The sequence below is a fragment of the Ambystoma mexicanum genome, chromosome 2q (assembly GCF_040938575.1).
Source record: "Ambystoma mexicanum isolate Mex_15411 chromosome 2q, UKY_AmexF1_1, whole genome shotgun sequence".
Taxonomy (NCBI): domain Eukaryota; kingdom Metazoa; phylum Chordata; class Amphibia; order Caudata; family Ambystomatidae; genus Ambystoma; species Ambystoma mexicanum.
Genome location: NC_090924.1, coordinates 1,101,479,796 through 1,101,505,252, shown reverse-complemented (window position 1 = coordinate 1,101,505,252; position 25,457 = coordinate 1,101,479,796). Strand labels below are relative to the sequence as shown.

The 25,457-nt window shown below is 49.9% G+C and overlaps 1 protein-coding gene across 2 annotated transcripts in view; it reads right to left on the bottom strand.

Moving 5' to 3' along the window:
* Positions 1–25,457, bottom strand: part of VPS50 (VPS50 subunit of EARP/GARPII complex) — a 2,190,829-nt gene that overhangs the window by 99,511 nt on the left and 2,065,861 nt on the right. For both annotated transcript variants that reach the window (XM_069648466.1, XM_069648467.1), the window contains one exon: positions 16,910–17,031. In XM_069648466.1, coding sequence (XP_069504567.1) covers positions 16,910–17,031 — 122 coding nt within the window. The remainder of the gene's footprint in view (positions 1–16,909; positions 17,032–25,457) is intronic.

Genomic DNA, 25,457 nt, shown 5'->3' with positions numbered 1-25,457 from the left:
GCATGCACAAATCACCTTCAAGACTTGCTGTATCATCTATAAGGCAGTCACCCTCAAGTACCCAGCTACCTCGTGGAGAAACTCAGCATCTCTGGTGGATAGTACACCACCAGATGCCAGGACACACATAGACCTGAAATACGCTGCTGCAAAAAGGAAAGGACCAGAATACAAGCCTTCTCTGCCTATGCCCCAAAACGGTGGAACCTCCTCCCCATCAGCATCATACTCACCCCACGCTCATACAATTTGGAAATTGAACTCAAGACCCACCTCTTCAAAGAGTCTCTTCTCCTCAACACCAAAGCTATCACGTTGCCCTTTCCGCCACCTGACGCGTTAGACACTGTACACTCCTTCTCCCCGGCACCCTGTACCGCTGTACCCCTCCTCTGTGCCCCTCCCTATCATACCACCCACTGTATACCTGTTATGTTACATCTGAAAAGAGCTCTGTAGTGTTGTAAAGCGCTCCATTGTGTATCTGTATTATTGTATACCTCTGTAAAGTGCTTTGTTGCTTCTTGAAGCTAGGTCCGTGTTCAATAAATACAATAATATTATGCAAAATGTGTTAGCAATTTTTAAACAGTGTTTGATTCCCTATGGATTTTCAGCTTTGCTTTAGTTTGGGGTGTAAGGAAACTTATGATGCTAGAAGGCCTCCCAACCAATTATTAACATGGATCGAAATTGGGATTTTTTGACTAGGAGCAAAAAGCAGCTCCTGGGTATCCATCATAACAAGGTAGACATGAGCTACCTCTGGGGAACCAAGAGTTGGTACAGAGTGCACAAGGAACAAGTTACTTACCTGTAACTGTTGTTCTCCAGCATGGGTCTGGCATGGATTCACATGCTCATGAATATTCCCCGTCGTCAGGCTGGGAATCCTCGGTAAAGAAAAAATCAGTATCAGTTTCGTTTCTGATCTGTCTTTCGTAGTAATAACCAATCACTGATCTCTGCGTCATACTGACCACAGCTAATGACTGCCCTCTACCTAAGCCCCGCCTCTGGCAGGCATCTTCAGATTTGGAAGCACGTGAAGTGGCAGTATGACCAAGTGAAGAGCCGCAGAGGGGTAGGTGGGAGGGTTCGCATGTGAATCCATGCCAGACCCATGCTGGAAAACAACAGTTACAGGTAAGTAACTTGTTCCTTCTCCAGCATGGGGTCTGGCATGGATTCACATGCTCATGAATAAAGAATACATAGCAGTACACACATGCACAACCACGGGAGGTGGCAAAGGCTCAACATTAAGCATTACATCAAACTCAACATTAAGCATCTTACCTCCTCACCAGGCTCACCTCAGGCGAACAGGTTGCGCAGCACTGCTTGGCCGACCCTGGACTCCTCCCTGGAATCCCGGTCGACGCAGTAGAATTTCGTGAAGGTGTGCGTCGACCTCCACGTAGCAGCCCTGCATATGTCCAGCAGGGGCACACCAGATAGGAACACCGTGGTAGCTGCGATCGCTCTGGTGGAATGGGCTCTCGGACGGCCAGGCAGCGGTCGGTTTGCCAACCGGTGACAGTACATGATACAGCCGGAGAGCCATCTGGAAATGGAAGCCTTCGAGAGAGCCTTCCCCTGATTGACAGGTCCAAAGTTCACAAAGAGTTGTGACGTCTTCCGAAAACACGGTCTACGTAGAACTTCAGCGCTCTAGCCACATCCAGCGAGTGCAAAGTCCTCTCAGCCGGCGACGAAGGCGACGGGAAGAACACAGGCAACACCAAGGGTTCGTTGAGATGGAAGTCTGACGGTACCTTGGGCATGAAGGAGGGGTGCGTCCTGAGCACTACCCTCGTGTCGTGAAAAGTCAAGTACGGGGCCTTGCAGGAAAGGGCCTGGATCTCCCCCACTCGTCGCGCGGAGGTGATGGCCACAAGAATCGCTGTTTTCCACGACAGAAATTTCAACGGAGCCGAGTGCAGAGGCTCGAACGGAGGTCCCATGAGCTTGGTCAGCACCACGTTGAGCTCCCACGCCGGGGCCGGAGCCTTCACCGGCGGGAACGATCTGAACAGTCCCTTCATGAACTCTTTCACCAGACGATGAGACCACAAGGACGTCCGCCCCGTGGTTCTGGTGTATCGGGAGATCGCAGCAAGATGAATCTTGATGGACGCGTGTGCCAGTCCAGCTTTGGCCAGCGTCATCAGGTATGGCAGTAATTGGGGAGCCGTAATCCGTAGAGGGTTAATCTTCTGTGCGTGGCACCAGACAGAGAACCTCTTCCATTTGTGTCCGTAGCATTTAAGAGTCGAGGACGCCCTGGCCTTTGCAAGAACCTCTCTGCAGTCGGCCGGTATGTCGTATCCTCCAAACTCTAGCGCTGCAGGAGCCAGGCCTGCAAGTTCAGCGATTTCGGGTCGTGGTGGAGGATGGCGCCTCCTTCCCTGGAGAGTAGATCCGCGTCCACCGGCAGCTTGATTGGCGGGGACGCTGACAAGTCCAGAAGGTCCGGGAACCATATCTGCCTCGGCCACGCAGGTGCGACGAGGATCATCCTGCACCGTGACCTCTTGAGCTGGTTGACGAGCCGGATTAGCAGTGGCAAAGGAGGGAAAAGATCCTCACCACCTTGCCCTTGAGGGACGGAAGGAAGGACCTGAGGGCCCAAAACACTGCACGGAGCTCCAGGACGTTGATATGTAGGGATTTCTCGTCGGGAGCCAAAGGCCTCTTGCGTGCAGATTTTCGGTGTGCGCTCCCCACCCTTCCAGGGAGGCATCCGTGGTCACTGTCTCCTGGTGGGCTGGGGTCTGGAAGTCCATGCCCGCCGTCAGATGCGCGCGGGTGCCCCACCACCGGATCGCTCGTCGGAAACTCTCGCCGAGTGTGATCCTTTCCTCAAAGCTGCCCGTCGTTTGGATCCAGCGCGCGTCCAGGAACTCCTGCAACGGGCGCATCCGGAGCCTGCACATGGGAATGAGGTAGATGCAGGAAGACATCATTCCGAGGAGGGACTTGATGGACCTCACCTTGGCCGCGTCGGCCACCAACATCCGCTGCACCTTGCCCAGGATGGTCCTGGTCCTCTCCTCCGAAGGGGAGGCCAGAAGGTACACTGTGTTGAGCCTCGCTCCCAGAAACAGAGCGTCTTGCACGGGTACCAGGTGGGATTTGGCGTAGTTCACGGAGAATCCCAGGTCTGTGAGAAGTTGGACGGTCCTTGCCGTGTGAACCACGGCGAGCTCCCTCGTCTTGGCTCGGATGAGCCAGTCGTCCAGGTAGGGGTAAACGTGGATCCCCTCGCGGCGCAGCTGCGCCGCCACCGGTGCGAGGCACTTGGTGAACACCCTGGGTGCCGACCGTAGTCCGAAGGGGAGGGCTTTGAACTGGTAATGACGCCCTTGGACCACAAACCTGAGGAATTTTCGGTGCCCCTTTAGGATGGGAATATGGAAGTAGGCATCCTCCAAATCCAACGACGACAGGAAGTCTCCTTCCTCCAGCTGACCCAGGACGTGCTGGAGGGTGACCATCCGGAACTTTTGCGCCTTGATGAACTTGTTCAGACGTCGCAGGTCCAGGATGGGGCGCCATCCCCCCGTCTTCTTCTTCACGAGGAAGTATCTCGAGTAAACTCCGGAGCCCCGAAGCCTCTTTGGGACGAGTTCGATGGCGCCCTTCCTGAGCATCGCCTTTACCTCCAGGAGAAGTTGAGGGACGTGAAGTTCTTTCCTGGCCACGGGGGGACGCGCGGACACCTTCTTTGAAACTCGAGCGCGTGGCCCCGGGCCAAGGCGTCCAGCACCCAACGGTCGGTGGAGATGGACTCCCACACGCTGACGAAGCTCGCTAGCCGGCCTCCCACCGGGGTGCTTCGGTGGGGGCCCGACCCCACGGCCGGTTCAATCCTGCTTCGACGAGGCTTTGCCGCCTTGACCTCCTTGGCGACGACGGCGGGGTCCGCCAGACTTGCCTCGTCCTCTGTAGGCCTCCTGAGACGACGAGCGGGCCGCTTGACGGTAGGTGGAGAAACCGCCGCCGGAACCTTTGGAGGCGCCCTTGCCTCCGCTGCTCCGAAAGGGCGTCCGTCGTTGTTGCAGAACTCCAAGGGCCCGGGCCGTCTCGGTGTCCGCTTTAATGGCCTGAAGGGAATCGTCCACTGTTTTCCCAAACAGGTTGTTCCCATCGAAGGGCATGTCCAGGACTCTGGTCTGAACGTCTTGACGGAAGTCCGTAGCCTTGAGCCATCCACGCCGCCTAAGGCAAACGCCGTTGCCCAACTGGCGGAACCCAGTGTCGGCGATGTCCGTCGCAACGGTAATGGCGTGGTCCGAAGCCACCTCACCTTCCTGCAGGATCTCCAGGGCTTCTGCCCTCTTGTCGTCCGGCAAGAAGTCCAGCAGGGGAGCCAGTTTGTACCAGAGCTCCCTGTCGTAGCGGGCCACGATAGCCAAGGCGTTGGCCGCTTTAATCGTGGTCGCTGCAGACGAGATGACTCTGCGTCCCATAGCGTCCAATTTCTTTCCCTCGCCGTCTGGTGGGGAAGTCGATGTGGAGGCCGCACCCCCCCCCGCGCTTTTTTCCTGGCCGCTGCGGAGACGACGGAGTCCGGGGTAGGCTGCGCCCGGAGGCATAGGGGGGCCGTGTCCGGGACCCGGTACTTCTTCTCGTACCGGTCTCTTCTAGCTGGCGTCGTGGAAGGGTTCTTGAGGAGGGTGAGGCCCTCATCCCAAATGTCGTCCAATAGAGGCACTGCAAGGACGGTCTTCCTCTTGGCCTCGCGCCGCTGATAAAGGAAACCTTCCTTCTTCTTCTTCTCAGGGCAGAGTTGGAAAAGCTCGGATGCCCTGGTGATCATGGAGTGGAACGATCCAATCTCGTCGGGCGGAGAAGCCCTGGTGGGAGGCGACGACGGTACATCCTTGTCGTATACCTCGTCGTCCGTACCCGTCGCTGCCGTGTCAGTCCCCGTATCATCCCCTCGGGTGGACGGGGAGGAGGGCTGGAAGGGGCGCGACGGCTGAAAAGGAGGCGGAGGGTGGATCCTTCTTTTCTTGGTAGGGGGAACACCAGAAGGTCCCGGTTCTGGGTCCCCCGCGGGAGAGGTTCCGTCGGCAACGGTAGTCTCGTCCTTATCTCTGAGCATAAGGACTGTATAGCCAACAAAATGGCCGCCGAGTTGTCTCGCGGCGCTGGCAGAGGGGAATCCGACGGGCGATCAGGGGCCCCGTCGGTACCCTCGACGATGTCGTCGTCACCTGCGTCGGGATTCATCCCGACGGGCCGGTCTTCTTCCACGCCGAGGCCGTGGCTTAAGACCTCGACCAGCTCCTCCTCCGAGGTTGAGGCCGAATCTACGACGACGCCCTGCCCCCCGTTTTTCTTCCCCACGGGGGATTTCACGGGGGTCCTATCGATGGGCACAAAAGAGGACTCCCTCCGAGGTGGCAGGGAGACTCTGAGCCCCGAGGTCGCCACCACTGGTGTAGCCTCCACAGGCTGAGCCAGGGCCGCCGCGACAGTTTCGATAGAGGGCTTGGCCGGATGGATTGTTAGGGAGAATTCTCTGTTTAGGCTGAATTTCCCTACCTAGTGAGTCCCCCAGCAGCTTTGCTGGATTTCTGGGGTTTCTTTTTTTCTCCTGCCAAGAGTGAGACTCTTTTTACCCTCACTCTTGGGCATGTTGAAGTGTGTTTTCTTGGTTAAACCTTGTGTTGAATGGGCTATGGGGTCTTTTACTCCATAGGGCCTCATGTATTTTTGTGATGTGGGTTACACAGCACCCTCTGTGCCGTGACCCAGGGGTGTCCTAGGGACTCCCCAACATAGACTCCATACCCTGGGTCTGACTACTGTCTCCCAGGGCCTGTAAAGTCACCAAAGACTTTGCTAGTCTTGAATCCTGAACAGAACCAGTACAAACCATCATATTGTGGACGTACTGGCTGGGGCAATTCGATTGCCCCAGGGTCTGTTAGTCGAGGGGGCACGTCTGCGTCCCCCCTGATCGAGTTTTGGCTGGTGGCAGTGGAAACTACTTTTTATATTCGACCGCGAATATTTCCCTATGGGATTTCCCATTGTTTTAGGCTAACACATTTAATTATTTATTTACGGTAGCCTTAAACATACCGCCGGTTTATATATTTATTATTATAACTCCGGTTGGGACTTTTTGCCAAAACTTGATTCTAAAATGGCGTTGGCGTTCGCCTCTGTAACTCTGACCCAAAGTGGAGCCCTTTGTTCCACTTTTGGCGGGCTTCTCCACAGAAGCCCTCCAAAGTGGTGCCACTCTGTCTGGGGTACTTAGGAGGGGTGGAGGGGGATTTAGGCACCCTGGACTGAGTTACCTTGGTAACTCAAGTCGCACTCCGTCCTGATTGGCCCAAGTGGTGAGCCGGCCGGCTCACCACTTAGCATGTTTGAGTGACAGCTAGGCTGGGTGAATGGGGGTTTGCTGCATAAAAGCAGGGCTTTGGGGACTGGAACTTCAGAAGTCGCCACAGGACCAAGAATCCGACGAGGGAAGAGCTGAGCCGACCTGCTTCGACGACACCACCCGGTGGAGCCCTGCTGAACCGTCTCACCACTTTTCCCGACGACCGAGGAGAACTCTTAACGGAGTGGCTCCTTCCCTTGACTGGTGGGGACAACCAGTTTTCACCTTCTTTCCGCTTCTCGAGGTATCTCGTGGCCGCCTTGCCAGTGCCAAGCACCCCGGCAACCGGAACCCCACCACTTTTACCCCAACCGCGAAAGTCGGTACAACCCTTTAACCGGAGGACTCCGCGGCTGGTTTCTTCCCGGGCAGTGCAACGACCTTCTTCTTCTGCTCTTCAGCGAGATCTTCTTCTCCCCTGACCGACGTCGAGCCTTGCTGCCACTGCCTGGAACAACTGCCACCGCTGGAGGATCCTTTCCGCTTAAGGTACCGTGTTCCGCCTGGCTTCCCTTGCCACCGACTGTACGAGGTAGTTTTAGCCCTCGGCTTTCGATCCTGGGATTGCCTGGGACACTTTGGCTAAACTTTCTGAGCCTCTCTAACTCTTTTCCGAACTCTTTTGCAAGACTTTGAATCCCTAATAACAGTGTGATCTTGGGCACATTTTCGCTCCGGCTACTCTAAGAGTGGGCCCTGCCTAGTGACTTTTGCTCACCTGTGACTTTGTGCTTCTTTGAGCCTATTGCAAGTGTTCTGGACCTTAGAGTGGTGTGTTTAACCCATTTCTGTTTCTTTTTACCCCTTGCTTGAACCTACTAGAGTGTCATCTAACGTTAAGCGCTCACCTCTGTTTTAATTATGTGGTGTTAACCTAGAGTTGTCTAGATAGGAGTAAGGGTGGAAACTGCTTTCATTATAACTGTGTTTGAAGTGTTTTTACTATATCTTGCTAGAGTGATTTCAACTTATGTGTGTTTGATAAATAAATAACTATATACTTTTGAAACCAAGCTCTGGTCAGTGTTTGCTTGTGCTATTGTATTTGAGTACCTATTGTGTATACTTTACATACTGCCTAACTCTTCTTGAGGGAAGTCTGACTGCTCAGCCACAGCTACCAGGTAAATCTGGGTGGTGCAGACTGCTACCAAGTGGGTTTACTGCTATACCTGTGGTCTTAAATCTTTTGCAGTGGTCCCCAAGGGAACTGCACAGGTTTCTGCCTAACATGGATTAAGGCCTTCACCACCTTAGGTGCGCTCACCGCCTTATCCTTGAGGGGGGGACACTGCCTCGCTCCCCCTCCGCCTTCGAGCTCGACCGGGGCCTCTCCAGGAGCTTCGCCGGGTGTTCGGCCTTCCTCTTACCCGACCCAGAGCGTTGGCTCGTGGTTGATGGTGCCGGGGAGGGTGCGCCCAGCCTGGCGCCCGTAGAGCCCGACCGTTCGGCGCTCCCGGTGCCAGCGGACTCGCGGTGCTTGGCCTTATGTTGGACCCCCGTCGCCGGGGCGTCCTCAAAGGTCTTAGAAGACCGCTCGGATTTCTTCCTCTTCTTCTCGCCGGACGGGCTCTTCCCTTCCAGCCAGTTGGCGAGACGTTGATGGCGGTCCTTCATGGTCCGCTCCGACATGTTGCCGCAAAACGCACAGTCCTTCTCCACGTGCGTCTTGTCCTCATGTAGGCAGTAAAGACAAAAAGAGTGTTCGTCCTCCTTGAAGACGTTCTGCAGCTGGCATCCAGGGCAGACCCTGAACAGCTTTCCGGGCGTCGAGCTTCCCTTCTCCTGGGCCATGTCCGGGCCTGAGAAACTTCTGGAGTCCTCCAAAAGCGTAGCTCGACGAAATCTTCACCCTTGAGGGGCGCAGACGAATCCGACACGGGTCCCCGTTGATCGGATGGAGAGTCGGTGGAGCTTGAGGCTCTTTTGACCGAAAAAACGAAGTTTTTGAGAAAAAACGTGAAAAAAATAGCACTCACGCTCGAGAGCAATAGCACGAGGATCCCAACACATGAACGTGCGGTAAAAATCTGAAGATGGCTGCCAGAGGCGGGGCTTAGGTAGAGGGCAGTCATTGGCTGTGGTCAGTATGACGCAGAGATCAGTGATTGGTTATTACTACGAAAGACAGATCAGAAACGAAACTGATACTGATTTTTTCTTTACCGAGGATTCCCAGCCTGACGACGGGGAATATTCATGAGCATGTGAATCCATGCCAGACCCCATGCTGGAGAACAGATCTAACTTTGTGCAAGATGCAAACCCTACCCTTTTGTCAATTTCATGTTATCCAATATGCTCCAAATGTCCCCAAAGTGTGTTCTTTATCGTCCTTTGTGTACATTCTCAAACATACATAGTTAAAATCATAGCTAGGTTTGTAGGGCACCACTTGCGCCAGGAGTCCAAAGTAGTTCTTGGTAGCTATGTGTTTCAAGCTAACCAGGCTCCACTTGACTATAACGAAGAGCATAGCCCCCAGCTCCTGGCAATTTCAAACCCTAATGTGGGTCTGATGACAGGTCTCTTTGTTCCGATTCCATGAGCACAACCATATGGTCTATCTAATTGAATGCAGAAACTGAAATATTAAATGTGGAACAAAGGATGAATTAAAAATGCAAGTATTTAATCAAAAATATATCAAATTTAATTTACACTTCATGAAAACAAAAAACACATCATCAATGCATAAACTAGCAGAAATTGGATTAATAAAACCTAGAACCTAATCACATACATGAAATCAAATCATAACATCACATCCACAAGATACTGTGTATATAAACTAACTCGGACAAGGAAGGAATTGTGTGGATTACACAAACGCAGAATTAAACAATTATTATAAATTAAACAAATGTGTAGCCAAATTGAGACTGGACATATCAATTTGGTGTAATTGGGGAATGCCCTGCTGAGGCCCCACCCTCAGTCCCCTTTGAACACATTGGACGCCTAGATACCTGGCTACTCTTCGTACATATTAGCCCATGGCATACTTGCAGAAGAAGGTTGGTGGGACGCATGGAGGAAAGGGGACTATGAGTACTCTAGTCACTACGGTGAGTAACTTAAATTACTCATACATCACATCCACTTTCCTCCATCCTTGTGAGTGACTCCACCGAACAAGAACATAGGGTGGAGCTGTGACAACCTACCTCATACATAGGGTGAAGAAAAAAGATTCTTCAGAACTGCCTGACCAAACTCTGCATTGCACCTGGAGCTGGTGTACAGTGAGTACTGCTTACAGAAGGCCGACGGAGTGGCACTCGTAGTAGCTTTGCTGATGTTCCAAGAAGCATGTTTCTGAAACGCGACGACCAAGGCCTTGGCTTTGACCGCACGGGCATGAATCCCCTCAGGAACAGGTTTTCCCATGGCCCCGTACAACTCCGAGATGGCCTGAACCATCCAACGGGGGTGATGGAAGCCTGAAAAGCCTGCAGCTGGGGGAAGCGCCCCCTAAGGTCACAAACAATGCCTGAGACTTCCTGAAGGATTTCATCAGAGAGAGATAAAACTTGAGGACCCTCTTGAGGTCCAAGGAATGCAGGGCCCACTCTGACTGCAAGTTCAGGAAGAGCACTGGCAGGCAGATCTCTTGATTCAGATGAAAAGGAGAGACCACCCTGGGCAAGAAGTTTGGGTCAGTGCGCAAGTTGACCTTGTCATTGTGAAAAGTGGTGAAAGACCCACACGAGGACAATGCCAGCAGCTCACTATCCCTGCATGCAGGTGAGAGCCACCAGTAAAACTGTCTTTAGCGTCACCCAACGGATGTCCGCAGAGGCCATGGGCTCCAAAGGCCTGCGCTGCAAGGCTGCAAAAACCACATTGAGATCTAAGACCAGGTGCAGCCTATGGCGGGAAAAGCCTAGACAGCGCCTTAAGGTGGGCCTTAACCAACGGGTAGGTTGCAGAAAACACATGCTCTGAGGAATTCCTATAAGCCCCAGTGGCTGCCAAATGAGTTCGGCCCGTATCCACCTGAACTCCAGACCGAGCCAGGTGTGCTGAAAAAGCCAGTAGGTCATCCAGAGGACAGGTGGCAGTGTCCACACCCTTGTCAGGAGCCTAATGGCAGAACCTAGTCCATTTAATCTTATACTGTGACAGAGTCAAGGGCCTCCTGGCCTGCTGAATGATATCGCAGTTGTCATTCGAAAATTGAGCATGCTGAAGCCTCGGCTGGCAAGGAGCCAGTCCGCAACCACCAGCTTGTCCGGGTCCAGATTTTCCAATGCCCTGCCCTGCTGCATCAGGAATTCCCTGCTGGGCATCGGACAGGACCATGGGAGCACAACTGCAGCAGATCCGTAAACCAGGGTCTCGAAGGCCAATGGGGGGCAATCAGAATGAGGCTGCAACTCACCGAAGTCCAAAACTTGTGGAGGGTCAGATGAAGCAGAGCGGTGGGCCTAACACCTGCAGCCGTGCCAACAGATTAGGAAGGCATCTCCAGAAACCCCTGACCCTGTCCTGCTCATGAAGGAAACTGGGGGCACTTCAAATTCAGCGGGGATGCAAACAAACCCAGCTCCGCAAACCCCCAATGCTGGAACAGTGGCAACAAGGAGTCGGAGTGCAACTCCCACTCGCAGGTGTTGTACCCCAGGCAGCTCAGCTAAACTACTTCTGCATTGCTGTACCCCAGGAGGTGGACTGCTGAAATCCAAACTCCCTCTGTCAGGGCTCATTCCCAGATCAATGCCGCCTCCATGCATAGGGGTGTGGGAGAAAACGGGTGCCTCCCTGCTTGTTCAGGTAAAACATTGTAGCAGACTTTTCCGTCCTGACCAGAACCGACTTGTCCTCGATGAGGGGCAAAAATGCCCTGAGGGCCAGGCCCACTGCTCTGAGCTCGAGCAGATCGAGATGCAGGAGTGCTTCCATCCTGGACAAGCTCCATCAACCACATTGCCCTCCAAGGTAGCCCCCAACCCGAAAGAGAGGAGTCCTTCGTCACCACCAGGGTAGGCTCCGGTCAAATGAATGGGGACCCCACTGAAACATTGCCATCCTTCAGCCACCAGCAAAGATTGGACAGTAGGAGTGGTGGTATTGGGATCCTGTCCGACTGAGACCCTGTCTCCTGATCCCAATTGGCCGCCAGGTGGAGCTGGGGCCACTGATCTTGAGGTGAGCGTGCTGTACAGTGTGCACACAGGAAGCCATCATTCCCAGAATGTGATGGAACCACCATGCCAAGGTGGTCGTGTTGGCCAGAAAGTGCCCCACCGTCTTGCAGTGGGACAGAAGCCTCTCGGGTGTAAGAAACACCAGCTGAACGGTAGTGTTCCAACGCACCCCTAGGAACACCAGTTCCTGAGACGGGCACAACTGTGACTTCCTATGGTTGAGGGGGAACCCCAGCAGATGAAGGATATATGCCAATCTCCTGGAGCAGGGCATCACCCCTCCGGGTTACACCACCCTCACCAGCTAGTCGTCCAAATAAGGGTACAGGTAATGGCCCTCCAAGCGGAGAAGGCCGTCCACTGCGTTCATCGACTTCGTGAAGACACATGGGGCAGAGTTCAGGCCGAAGGGCAGCACCTTGTACTGATAGTGGTACGACAATCATGAACCACAGAAACATCCGAAACGGTGGGTAGATGGGTACATGCAGATACCCATCTTTGAGGTCCAGGGAACACATCCAGTCCCCTGCACACAGAGACTTGGCTATGTGCGCAGAAGCAATCATCTTGAAGACTTCCAGCAGTAAAGACATATTTAGAAATGACAGGTCCAGGACAACCCTCGGGCCAGCCTGGTTGGTCTTGGGTACGGCAAAAATCTTGGAATAGTACCCGGAGCCTCTGTCTACAAGAGGAACCGGTTCTATCGCCTGCATCTCCAAGAGCGAAAGGACCTCCCATAAAAGAGCCAGGGACCCGATCTGACAGAGAGGAAGGTGGAGGCAAACGAAGAGGAAGACTGAAGCCCATGGAGACTACAGATAGGATCCACGGGTTGCTGAAAAGGTGCTGTCAGGTGGCCTGAATCAGAGCCAAACGGCTCCCCACAGGCGAGCTGTGTTCCCAGACCTTGACGTTACTGCTTTTTGGCGTTAGAAGCGGAAGCAGAGGAGGGAGAGTGGAAAAACCCTCCTGTTGTTGCTGGGCGACCCATCAGGACTCTGTGTAGAGCAGGCCTGGAACCCCTTGAAGCCGGAGAAGGTGCGGGGCTTGAAGTCGGTCGTGCGCTGGGATTGAGGGAAGGATTTCTGACCTGGTTTTGTCAGGATGGACAAGCACTTGGCGGTTTGAGTGGAAGTTTTCTTCTTTGTCAACTCATCATCAGTTGATGAATCAAAAAGGTGCTTGCCCTCAAAGGGCAGGTCCAGGATCCGTTCCTGCACGTCAGAAAAAAACTTAGCAACATGCATCCAGGCCACCCTTCTCATCTGGACCCCAAGGCACAGCCCTCTGCAGGCTGTGTCAATGTGGGAGACCGAAGACTTCATGAGGTTCTGCGCAATGGCCAGGGCAGCTGCCAGCCCGACCTTGAAGGAGCTCCCAAAACAGCTTCTGGTTAGCCGCGGCCAAGAGGGTGTCTGTGTTGCCTTGCCGGAGGTGCAGTCCTGAGATAGAATAACAGCGCTTACCCAAAGACTCAAGGACTTTGTCCTCCTTGGAGAGGCAACTGGAGGTGGCTCCCATGGAGGAAGACAACGAAGAAGATCGTTTAGAACATAAGGAGGCACAGCTACCACTGAGGTATACAGCTGCGGGTGGAAGGCAAGGAGGATTGGCTACCCGTCCCTCAGTCTAAACCTGCTGTCCAACTTCTTGTTCATCTGGGCGTTGGACCTGGGGTTCTCCCAGACCTTTTGCGCCACCTGCAGTGCAGCCTTCTGGAGAGAGATGCCAGACCGGATCGTGGTGCGCTTCCCCAAGACCTCTGCTAGCACTCCCGAATCCTGGTCGGCTTCCTCGGGCCAAGGAACCCCCATGAACTCTGCCAGGGCCTGAAGGCAGTCATGAAAGGCCTTCACGGATGGCAACGGTTCCTCATCCTGGGCGTCATCGTTCTCATCATGCCCCCCCCTTCTCACAGACCGTGGGGAGTCCGGGCCCTGGGACACAGGTGCCAGCAGGGTCCCCCCAAGGTCCGGAGCTGCAGACAGGTCCAACTGCTGTTGATGGGGAGGTGTTGGTGGTACAGGAGAAGGTGGGGGGGTCAGAACAGCCAGTAGGGCCTGGACCGAGGGAGGGACTGGCACTGGAACCAGCAGTGCTGGAGGAACGGGACAAGTACCCAGAAGGAGGGTGCCAGGCGGCCTTACCTGCGGGATGACCTCCTTCACAATGTCCTTTAGGAGTCCCTTCATCTGAGGGGAACGCATGAGGAAGAGGAAGCGCTCGAAGAAGCAGTCCTCACAAGCTGCCGGGTCTCTAGGGGCCCGGCCCTCCAAGGCGCTAAGCCTCTGCTCCTGGTCAAAGTGCCGAGGCACCTGGTGCGTGTAGCCGTAAGGGTAGATGTAGCTCTGAGGAGACCAAAAGCCTGCACCGTAGGATCCTCTGCCGCATCCAGAGAGAAGGGGGCTGGGATCATCCTGCAAAGCCCATTCAATGGGCGAAAGCACTGGCGGGCCCTCAGCTGGATCCAAGATGGCCGCCGGTCTGGCAGCCTCCGCCGCCTTCCGCTCCGCCATTGTGAAGCATTGGGCCATGCCATGGGCGGGAGGGCATGGAGTTCCTGAGCCAAGAGAGGCCTCAGACATGGGAGGATACAGCTTGGGTCTTGCACCCAAAGCAGAGGCGTTGACCTTAGTGATCCCTCTGATAGGCGCTGAGCCCTTAGCCAGATGCCCGGTTGTCTTAATGCCCTGACTCACAACCACAGAGCGAGCTCCGGTAGGCTGGACAACCTTGGCACCTGTGCCGGTAGCCGTGTTGGATCGTGCCAAGGAAAGACTCTTGGAGGTGGCACTTGACGATCCCTTACCCCCTGCAGTAGAAGAAGACGACAAACTTGATCACCCTTCCGAGGAAAGCCTGGTAGGGCCTCTAAGCCCCTAAATTGGTAGCCGGTAGCCGGGAGGGCCTAGTATTTGCCCCTGAAGTGCCCAGAGAGCCCCGGGCCCCTCAGCTTGGGAGACGGTAGCCTTAGAGGCCTTGGACCTGCCAGAACCTGAATCTGAGGAACCCCTATCTGTGGGAACCCCGGGGAAGGAGTCGCTTTGCTGGGGAGCCATGCTGAACAGAAGGCCTACTACCTTGTCTTGACGAGAGGTCCTCTAGACAAAGTCCATAAGGTGGGGCAAAGGAGAAGTGTGAAAGATCTCCCTCCACGGCGACAATCGATTTTTCAATGCCCTGTGACCGAGAGCACTGTAAGCCAAACATGCATCCCAGTGGTGGTCGGGCCCCAAACACTCAAAACAGAGTGCATGTGGGTCTGAGGCCTGGAACGAGTAGTCGCATGAGGCACATCTCATGAATCCTTCTGCAGCCGACATGCGCCAGGGGAGGCGAGGCACCAAAGGGAAGTTAAAGAACATTGAAAAACAAAACGGGGAGCAAGCAGAGAGCTAAAGAAGTCTCTGCGCTGGCTGCCAGGTCGGACACCATCCGTGCGGAAAAAAGGGACTGAGGTGATGCACCGGAGGGCCGTGCATCGGTGGGGCGTTCCCCATGCCCAAGACCGCACCATTCTAAATTTAAAAGGGAAGCTCAATTCTTCTTTGCCAAAGGCTCCGGTACCGGCCCCATGTTGGAGAACACCCACAAGGATGGAGGAAAGGGGATGGGAAGTATGAGTATGGATGTTACTCTCTCTCCTCTGTATGAGTTTCTAAGTATACTGCCATTTTTACCAGTGTATTCTGTGTTTCTGTGCCGCTGCAGATTGGGCATGTCATACTTTGATCAATCCGGTCAGAAAATGTAATGGACGCTTGCAGTCTACGCTGCATGCAGAGCAAGTAATGCAGAAAATGTTGCTTTGTTCTGTTAAGTAAATAAATTAACTTGAGTGTCATGTATTGTGCAGAGGCCTGTCGTAAAAGCACAGACGTTTCAGTTAAACAGAATAGGCCTGACACCATTTTGGCTGATGCTGCAAAGTAAGATAATTGAGAAAGTAAAGAAGACTATATTGTATACACACTCAACCAGCTACTGCACATATGAACTGATGAATTAGCAATAATTAGTAAGGTACTTTCACATGAGAATCTTTAGAGAGTGCATTTTTAAATAATATTCCTCTCCTTTGCTGACTTGCACTTTCTGATTAAAAGCTTACATTAATCAAATTCACCTCCCCACAGATGAAAGTGTATATGTCTACTAACAAAGACCTCAACCTTGATTGCCTAGGTAGACCTAAAGAACAATGGGCTAATTGAAATATAACATTGTCGCTTTGCACTGCCTCTCTGATGTCACAGAATTTCCCAGTAAATTATTTCTGTTACCACTATATGAGGGATGTGGGGGATCTCCTGAATCTCCCACAGTAATGTGACAACTGAAAAAAAGGATGTTGAACATGGCCCAAGTAAACCTGGAGTTTCATTTTTCTTTTATGCAACAGGTTGCACTGGATCTCTGAGCCCGTAGTACAAGAATATGTTTTTAAATTTCTTCTGCGGAGCCTCATTTCAGGAAAATTCACTTTGAACTTGGTGTCTGTGTAAGCTTGCTGTTCAATTCAAGAGTTTTCAAACTACATCTGATGTTTGAATGGAGCTCATGAGTTGATGTGGAATGATAAGATCTATTTATGCCTCCAAGGAGTTGCCACTCTTCTGCTTTTTAGGTCGGGGAATGCTCCTCCTTACACAAGTATGCACAACCAAACCTTGACAGAGTGGCACAGGAAGCAGGAAGTAGGCTTTGGACTAGCGGAAAGCATTTTCTCCCCCGCAGAGGCGCAGTTCTATGCCATATGCTCTGGTTCAGCTTCAGCTCAATCGCAGCACCCTTACCTCCAAAAGTGGTCCCGGTATTTCAAGCCGCAAAGTTAAAGGAGGAATGCTGCTTCCATATTCACATTACTTTGGGTGTATGTTTACTCCCTGGTGCCAACAAATCGGCATTGATCTTTGGCAACTGTCATCCTAGCTCCTTGAGGCAAAGCCAGTGTAGGTCACACTGTAGGTTCCACCAACAACACAGCCGGCCCACTTCCTCTGTTTAGGGAACCTATGCAGTCGAGGATCCAACCTGTCATGATGCAGGTGCTCCTTTTGCTGATTTGACCAACACCCTCACGATCGTCAATGTTTGGTCACTTCACCCGCTCTTATATATAAGTCACAGAGTATCAAAATGATAGTGCAGAATACAGAGGTGTTTTAATCGGAAGCTGTACAGTGTGCAACGCAGACCACCATGTCCAGACACGCCTGCAAAATTTGCTTTGCATCCTTGTTGCCATATGCCAATATGTGAAGGCCCCTGACATCTTAAATATAATTGTCCTTGTGTGATAATACATGCTTTTAAAATCACTAAGAACTGACAGGCAACTTACCCTTCCACGATTGTTCTGTTGGCCAGTCTGATGCAGTGCTCCCAAAGAATATTGGATACTGGCAGAGGTATACGCACTTGTCTGGACACATCATTTAGCCTCTTGTTAAATTGTTCAAATTCCTGTTGATCAGAAAAAAATTCAAATCATCATGTTGATCAGTCACTGAAAGCTTATAAAGCTCCAAACGATGCAAGGGGTCTGGGTTTTTTACTGTAGGTACGGATGGGAACATTCATGAAGTGTATCTGCCGGAGCAACACAAAGTAGTCTTCACTTAACACTGAAGAAGGTAGGGGTAAAGGAAGCAAAACAGTGATACTCATGGATGTGAAAGTCTTCAACAAGATTAAAGACGGTAGGGACCAAATTGCATGTCCACATACTCCTTTTCCCTTCCAGCAGGGACTTCGGTTTGAGTACCTTACAGTCGTAAGGTTTGTGGTCAAAGAAGAGAGCCAATTCACACAACACTTTGTATCACCCAGCTTTTTCCACTTCCACACTACGAAAGTTAATACAAGTGTTGTACAGCAAACGCCTTCATGCAGAAACAACAATGCAGTACAAAAATACAACCTGCAGTTAAAGACCACCACAGGACAGAAGAACCAAATAGGGGGGAGCAAGAACCACAAGAAAGAATATGGGTTGTAAGGGATCAAGAGTAAGAGTCAGACACAGTATTAGGTTTTGGGTTTGAAATAGTACTTTTATTGTCAAAATAATAAGAGGGGTTGGGGAAATCCTACCTGTCCCTAAATCTAATGTTTAATGAACGTCAGTGTCAGGATGTTCAACAAATAAAGCATCCTTCGTCCTCTGTACAAAACCCTAAACACACCCTTACATGCTAAACTAAATACAAGGTGAAAAGGGGGATTTTCTGTGAGCTATACATATTCTCGAAGTTTCAAACAAAGTTCTAAAGTCCAAAAAACAGTAATTAATAATGCTACACCAGGAAAAAGGAGTTCTCTCTTTCCCCTATGTTTGCTATGGTTTCTCATAATTTGGCCAGGAATTCCGGTGAAGTCAATAATGTTCCAATGTTTCGCAGAGATGACTCTTTCCCTGAATATTCAGTTTTATCAACTTTTGTTATCTCGCATTTTAAAAGGGGGACAAGAGAGGGGAATGATTCCACCCTTGAATACCTTCAGTCTTCACTGATTCGATGGTCTTCTTGCTACTCAGAGGAAACAAGGATTTATTTTGTCTTCCTCCATTTCCTTTCAATCTCACAGTTCTTTGAGATATTTACTTTCTCTCTCTTTCTTGATCATGTTCCTCAAACAAGGGGTACGCTACTCCACAACATCAGGTTTTTTTCAATTATCGTTTTACCACTGGTTTACTCTCCAGCAAGGGCTTCGCTGTTTTGTTATTACTTCTCTTGTTTCTTCTATACCTCAAAGAGGTAAGGCTCTTCCCTTTCTGCAAATGACTGTTATGGTTCCTTGTTGTAATGCTTCTCCTCTCCCTGGTATACTCTCCTGATAGGGTATTGTAGCTTATCATTACAGAGGGTTATGGGTCCTCCCTTTGATCAAAGTTGCATACTTTGAAGATGAGGTTCTTAATCCCCTTTGCTCACTTCCTCTTTCACTCCTGGTTTACTCTCCGGCCAGGGTGTCACAACTTTCTGATTTGGGCGTGAGTCCCAGACTCACTGTTTGCCTGGTTCACTATACTGCCAGGACTACTTTGCTTTCTTTCCACTCTTTCTTGTATCCAAGAAACAAAACTTCTCCAATATTGGGTCACTGACTTTTTCTTCACAAGCTTTGTATCACTTGTACTGTCTTTGCTTGAGTTTTCAACATATGCTTGGTTCTGTACTTGTTTTACTGCATTCACTTAGTCTTTTCCCAAAGTTCGTCTCAATTCTATTGCTTTCACTTAGGCATTTCACAAGGTTTGTGTCTGTTTCAATTATATTGCCTCCTCTTAAGCTTTTTGCAATGTTCATCTCTGTATTAATTATATTGTGTTCTCTGTTTGGGCTCTCTCGCATTGGGGCCTGCATGCGATATTCGCCCTGAAGCACCCCGGTAATCTATGTCTCTCCCTGGGTTTACCGATGTTACTCGGCGTCTTGGCGTTTGCTGCGCTTCTCTGTCCTCTCTGCTTTCGGCCCATCGACTGGCAATGCCTTCTGTGAGACGCTTTGTTCCTGCTTCGCTTCCCTCTGTGTCTGGCAGCTCCAGCTGCTGATGATAGGGATGTGGCAAACTTCTCCCAGCTTGTCTAAACTGCACGTCGTCTCTGTTAGCTTCTGAGCTGCGCTCAGCACTCATCTGGTGTCCCAAACAGCACCACAACAAGGCAGAGATCGATCTCTCTATCTCTCTCTCTTTCTCTCTTTCTCTCTCTCTCTCTCTCTCTCTCTCTCTCTCTCTCTTTCTCGTCACTCAGCTGTGTGCATTTAAAATGTCCTGGTCTTATTCAGTAGTTTCCAATAACTAGAACGCAGTGTTGGTTTGCCGCGTGTGGCCATCCTCATTACTCCACCCCGCTTCCTCGTCTCAGTACTAGAAAAGGGGGGGTGCATACTGTTATTGGCTTGGAAAGCCTGGGAATTCAGTTTCCGCATTACAATAAGCTGAAGGGTTGTTTCAATCTAATAATCTCTTTGCTCCCTGGAGTTTGTCTTGCCCTACGTGGTCTTCCCGCAGATAACCACCCCAAAGGTGGGTGTCGGGTAGCTTCTGCCTTTCCCTGGCAATGCAAAGGAAGCGTCTCTTGAGAGAACCAGAGATGACATTGCTAGATTTGTCACAGGGTGCACAATGCTAGCGTTCAGAAATTCACACAATGGTAGGAACATTATCAAGAGATAGTACAGAGCCATTCATTATATGTGGTTCCTTTCAACATAATTAGATTGTTTTGCCGCACCTACATTTGTGACAGACCCCAACACTGTGCAGAGCTAGCTAGCTTAGTGGGGTGGTGTTTTTTTAACAAATGTATTTTAAAACCAAAATAAAAACACAGAAAAAACAGAAGGGGTGTCAGGAAGATATAACATGGAGTGGAAGAAGAGTAAGGGGAAAACAGTGGGCTTTTGGGGAAACCCTTCAAAAAGGACACATGGGGAGGCTAGAGGGGTCAGTTCTGGATCCCCGCAGATTCATTTCAGGGGGCATCAGCAGAGACAAGCAGAAATCTTTGCCACAGAACAGAAGCCTGTAGGGTGACAGAGGACACAGTGTCGGGTGAAAAATATCTCTCTGCACTGGGCTGAAAATCCTTGAGATGACCCTTACAGACACTTCTAGATAAACACATTTCCCTTAATCGCGCTCGAGCAAAACAAGAAACCAGTGTTCACAGGCACCGTAGCTTGATTGTAAAAATCAGTTTATAAACAATTATACTGTGCCGAAATGGTACTAAAAGACCCAAGAGCAAAACCTATGCTGTACATGCCACTTTTAGGCCAGTACACCCCAGCCAACTTGTAGAATTCTTCGACTCATTTGCTAGTCTAGATAATGTAGACTGACAAGACTTTGTAAAAATGGGACTGGTCGGTGAGGTCATCACACACGTTTTAACAATATTTGTTCCAGTGCTCGGTATACAATGTTGCTGCTTTCAACATTGGCTTCAACACAGACCAGTCTTCTATCGATCTCCCCAACTCACTGGCTGTGTTGATTTCCCTGTCACTAATTTGTTCTTGGAGCCAAGGACAGTACCACAGGGGTTGCTGCTTCTCTCCGACTCAAATAGTCATGTAGGAGTAGCGTCGGTTCCTCTGACATACAACGCAGGATTCTTCTGACTCATCTCCGGACCTTAAGCTGTCCAATCTCTGGATCTCTTGATCATAACGGTTTCTTTCCAGAAAGGTTAAGAGAATTTGCTTTCTTGCATACACCTGTAGTACGTCTTTCGTCCCTCCTTCAGCTGTCATCTCGAATCTGCTGTTTCCACTTGTGTTTGGCCTTGCTCAGAGTGTGCTTTCGTGCTCCGCCTTTTATCCATGTGGGGAAGCTTAATGGAAGTCGGGTCTGAGTGTCGGTCAGTAATTGCCTGACCATTGTATTGGGACACGTCAGGTATACTGCTCGGGTGTTTGTTTTCTCCCAGGGCGGGCTGTCCGTGTGAATTTGTTCATGTAGGAAAAGGGGAGGAGGAAGGGTTCCTACGTATCCTACCTGGTAAGATGGGCTAGAGGTGTTACAAGAAAGAGAATACCGGGTCTCGCAATCCAGTGTCCCACTCCCACTCCCTAAAAACCCCTCACCCTGGTGATCCTCCTGTACTGGTCCAACCCCAGGATCCAAAAGCGATGGCTGTGTCCTGGACACCTGGATGACAGAACCCCGTGGACTAGTGGGCAGGGACGGCATTTCACCAAAATGCCAGGGGTAGTGAAAGTGACATCACATGACCCTTGACCCCCAGATGACATCACAGGAAGTGATGTCATTTGATCCCACCCAAAGCAGTACACAACCTTTCATTCGTTGACAAAACAGGAAGTGGCATCACATAGCATTGTACACTACGAAAAATTTGGTTACAGTATCATTATAATGTGATGTACATTTCATACAAGAATGGATGGCCATATGTATTGTTAAGATCAGTGTGTATAGGCCCATATTACCAAATTACTGTGAATGTAAGCAGACGTCCATGACCAAATGATAATGATGTGTTATTATATAGCACTTGCGCTTAAGCGCTTTATATAGAAAAAATATACACCCAATATCACCCAACCTGTGTTGGTACTAATTTATCGACACCAGAAGGATGAAAGGCTGAGTTGAGGCATTTAAGAACAGACTACATCAGTAGTCTGACTCACCCCTGAAGTGTGCCTGAAACAAACCTTTAATGAGTCTAGCAATTATTGTATAGAATTCCAGAATGACACATTATTTGGTATTCCTATTCTTTCTTATTTAGCGTCAGTGCTGAAAGTGTTAGACTTGTGCACTCCTGTTCTCATTTTTCTTCTTTTTTTTAAGAAGCCAGCCACTCTAGAAGTAAAGAGCCACATGGTGCTGGCCACAGCCCAGGAGCTTGCATTACAAAAAAAAAAAAAAAAACTAAAAAAAAAAGAAAACTTTTTTTTTTAGAGGTCACAAGGGAGACCACAGAGGTCGTAGGTGCGACCTCTGGTGACCCCTAAATGACGTCCCTGCTAGTGGGTAAGACACCTTCTGGTTTTTCACAGCCTGTCAATCGTCAGGAAGTCCCAAACTAAAAATGTCCTCAGTCCAAACCTAACTCTACCTGATCCTACCACTAAGATAAACAACTTAGAGTCATCCAAAAGAATATTCGTATTCTCTTGGGTTGGGGATTTCTTCAGTAGTCTCTGGATGAAAAGTTTCTGTTTCACTGGTTTCCTCGCTTTATAATCTACTTTAATAAACCCTGGAAAACTCCTCCATGAGCTCTTAATTCTTGAACAACACTCCTGGGTTGTATCCTTTCTTTAAAGATATGCTATAGGCAGCAAGTCTTTACATATTTTCTCACACACTTGTCTCTTGTTTTATAGTCTCAAAATTCACCCTTGGTTATATTATGTGGAACTTGATTCCCTGATAAAATGTCTCTCTCCTGGGATCTTTCTTTAGTGCTTTCTCTTATATTCTCATACTATCTTGGCTTTTGAGACCGTGTCACTTTGTCCCAGGGTAGTTGTCTCCAGCCTGTCTGTATTACCCTTTTGGGGTTATTTGATATTCACTCTACTACCTCTTCATATTGCCAGTTAATATCGCTAATCCTCATGTCTCCTCTTTTGGACTAGGGCTCATTACACTCTTCATGCACGTTATTCCCCTCAAAGGGTTGCTGTGTAAACACCTTTCACGATGATAATTCAATAATTGCTTATCTCTTGACTTGTCGTTATGACTGGGAAAGTTGTACGCTTCATATGCTCCTTCCCCGGCTGCCTCCTGCTTTTTGTATGTTTGCCAGCACATTCAGGTGAGTATGGCAACCTTGCAGGGCACTTGCTTTGGTATTCATCTTGGTACACAGTTTCTTCCCTTTTGGCTTTTGTTGGCATCCCATTCTCGTCCTTCCCTCAGGCTGCTGCCTGCTAAGGATGTGGAAGACAGGGAGCTTCACTCTCTCCCAGCAGTGATGGTCTCGGTGTAGTTGTGCGGGCGCTTTGCCTACCATGATTCGCTCAGGGTCATGCCACCACCAGGTCCTGGACACCTCTTCTCTCTCTGGCAGCAGTCTACCCGTTGCCTTGCTAGCTGGCCTCCTGGCATATCACTTGGGCAAACCTCTCTGGTTAAAAAATCATGAGCTCTGCGGTTTGTCTCGACTCTGCCCCTTCCTGGTGCAATCACATCAGGGGGCTTCCCTTGAGTCCAATACTCTCTCCCCTCCTCTCCTCGATTCCACTCAGTTAAGTGATTGAGCATTGCCTGCATTGCCTTCAGCCCCATATACATGGATGTTGCATTCTTCTACCCAGTAGGAAGTCCAAAATAGGCTGATAATGTGGCTGATACAGGGAGTTCCTCACAGGAACAAGAGTCCTTGTCCCTTAAGGGGGAGTCCCTCCCAGTGAGGCCCCACTTGCCCAGAACCCAAGGGAGGGAATTGCGGAGCGGGCTCACTTTCTAGCCTCAAAGGGGGTGGCTCCCCCTTGGGGAGAAGGGACAAATACCCTCAATTCGTCACAGCAGCATATTGAACAAGGTAAGGTTGCCCCGTCGTTAGGTGCAAGGGAAAATGATTCCTTATTTCAATTGTGATTTTGAATTTGTGGTCAGCCCAATCATCAGCACAGTCCTCTTTCTATGCTCAGTTCCTAAAAGGTACTAACAATCTTTGATGGCTCGTTTGAGCAGCAGGCGCTCCCAAGCCTTCTGAGCCTGATCTAAAGCTAGACTTTCCTAACTTGAATGCCCTAGGTAAAGTCTCATTGGCCAGTATAAAATTAATTCTGCAGAAATTCTCTAACCACCCCCATCCACAGAGCGCAGTGCGAAAAACCTGTACCATCCTATACCTCTCATAAAGAACTATGGGATTTAAAACTTCAGGCCAAGAAACTCCTATCAATTTCTATGAATACCTCTCACAGAGGATTTAAGAGATTGCATTGACTATTGCTGAACATAAGATCAGCGGTCAAAAGTGGATTCCTAATTGACAACCTCATCACGGACCACAACCTAGAAGCACTCTTGCTTACTGAAGCATGCATTCCTGACAAAAACCCGAGCATTCTGACAAAGTTGACCCCACCTACATATGAATCCATTTCTAAAGTGTGAGGGGTCAGAAATGAGAGTCGGACACAATGTAATGTTTTCAACATTAGATATCGTTATTAAAATAAAGAGGTTTTATAAAGTTCTTTCTGTCCCTATGCCAACGGGAGTTTCCCTGCCTAGGAAACTAAAAGTAAAGATCAGTCTGTGTCTTGTCATCAATTATGTAAACTGTCCTTGTGTCCAAAACATGTGTGACCCTCACACTAGAACTGAACTAAGAATTATAAGGAAACATGTCTCTGATCTAGGTTTAACAAAAATGTTCACATGTAAAGCAAATTAAATAAATCTTACAACAATGGTTTCTTCCAGGGAGAAGTCCTTGGATCCAGAGGGTGGTACCCTTCCCCTGGTTTATTTCAGGGAGGATGTCGAAAGGGTCTTTTTCAAACAATGTTTCCTTGAGGATGGTAGGAATGTCTCTTCCATATAACAACTTCTCAAAGCTGACAAAAGTGTCTCTTTTATACAACTGCTTCAAGGATGGCAAAAGTATCTCCTCCACACAAAACCTTTCTATGGATGGCAAACATATCCCTTTTATACAACAACTGTTTCAAGGATGGCAAAAGTGTCTATTTTATACAAGAACTTCTTAAGAATGACCTCCTGGCATACTCCCCTGCAAGAAATCATTTCACAATGTCTTTTTCTTTCATATATTTTAAATGGATTACCTGTGTACTCCCCTGCCAGGAACCCCCCTCTGGGTTTTGCAGATGCCCTGGTATACTTTCCTGACAGGTATCTTTCCCCCAAAGGCTCACCACATGATATACTTCGTTATCCAGGACCTCTTTTAATGCTCTTTCAGTCTATCAGTATTGCACAGTTGTATTCCTGCAATGTCTATATTTCACTGGCTTTAGATACTACTTGTTTCAACCTTCCCCATATTGTCATCTCACATATGGAGACTTGTGCAAATGCTGTCTTCCAACTTCTCATATACTTGTGATAACATTTGCTCCACTTTCCCCATATTGCCATCTCATGCATGAGGATCTGTCTTTCTGTTTTACTTGGTTGGTATTCAAAAATCATGTGCCTATTGGTACACATCGGGGTCTCTACCATCACTGGGCAGACTCACCAGTGCCTGATAGCGTCTCTGACACGTGCCATGATTCTGCGTCTACGTCTTCACTCAGTGATGGGGTCTTCTGTTTTGCAGTGATGGGGTCTTCGATTTTGCGGACCCTGGATCATCTTTGCCAGTGAAGCTGCTGCTGTTTGGCCCAACTACGTCCTTGACAGCTCTGCTGCTGCTG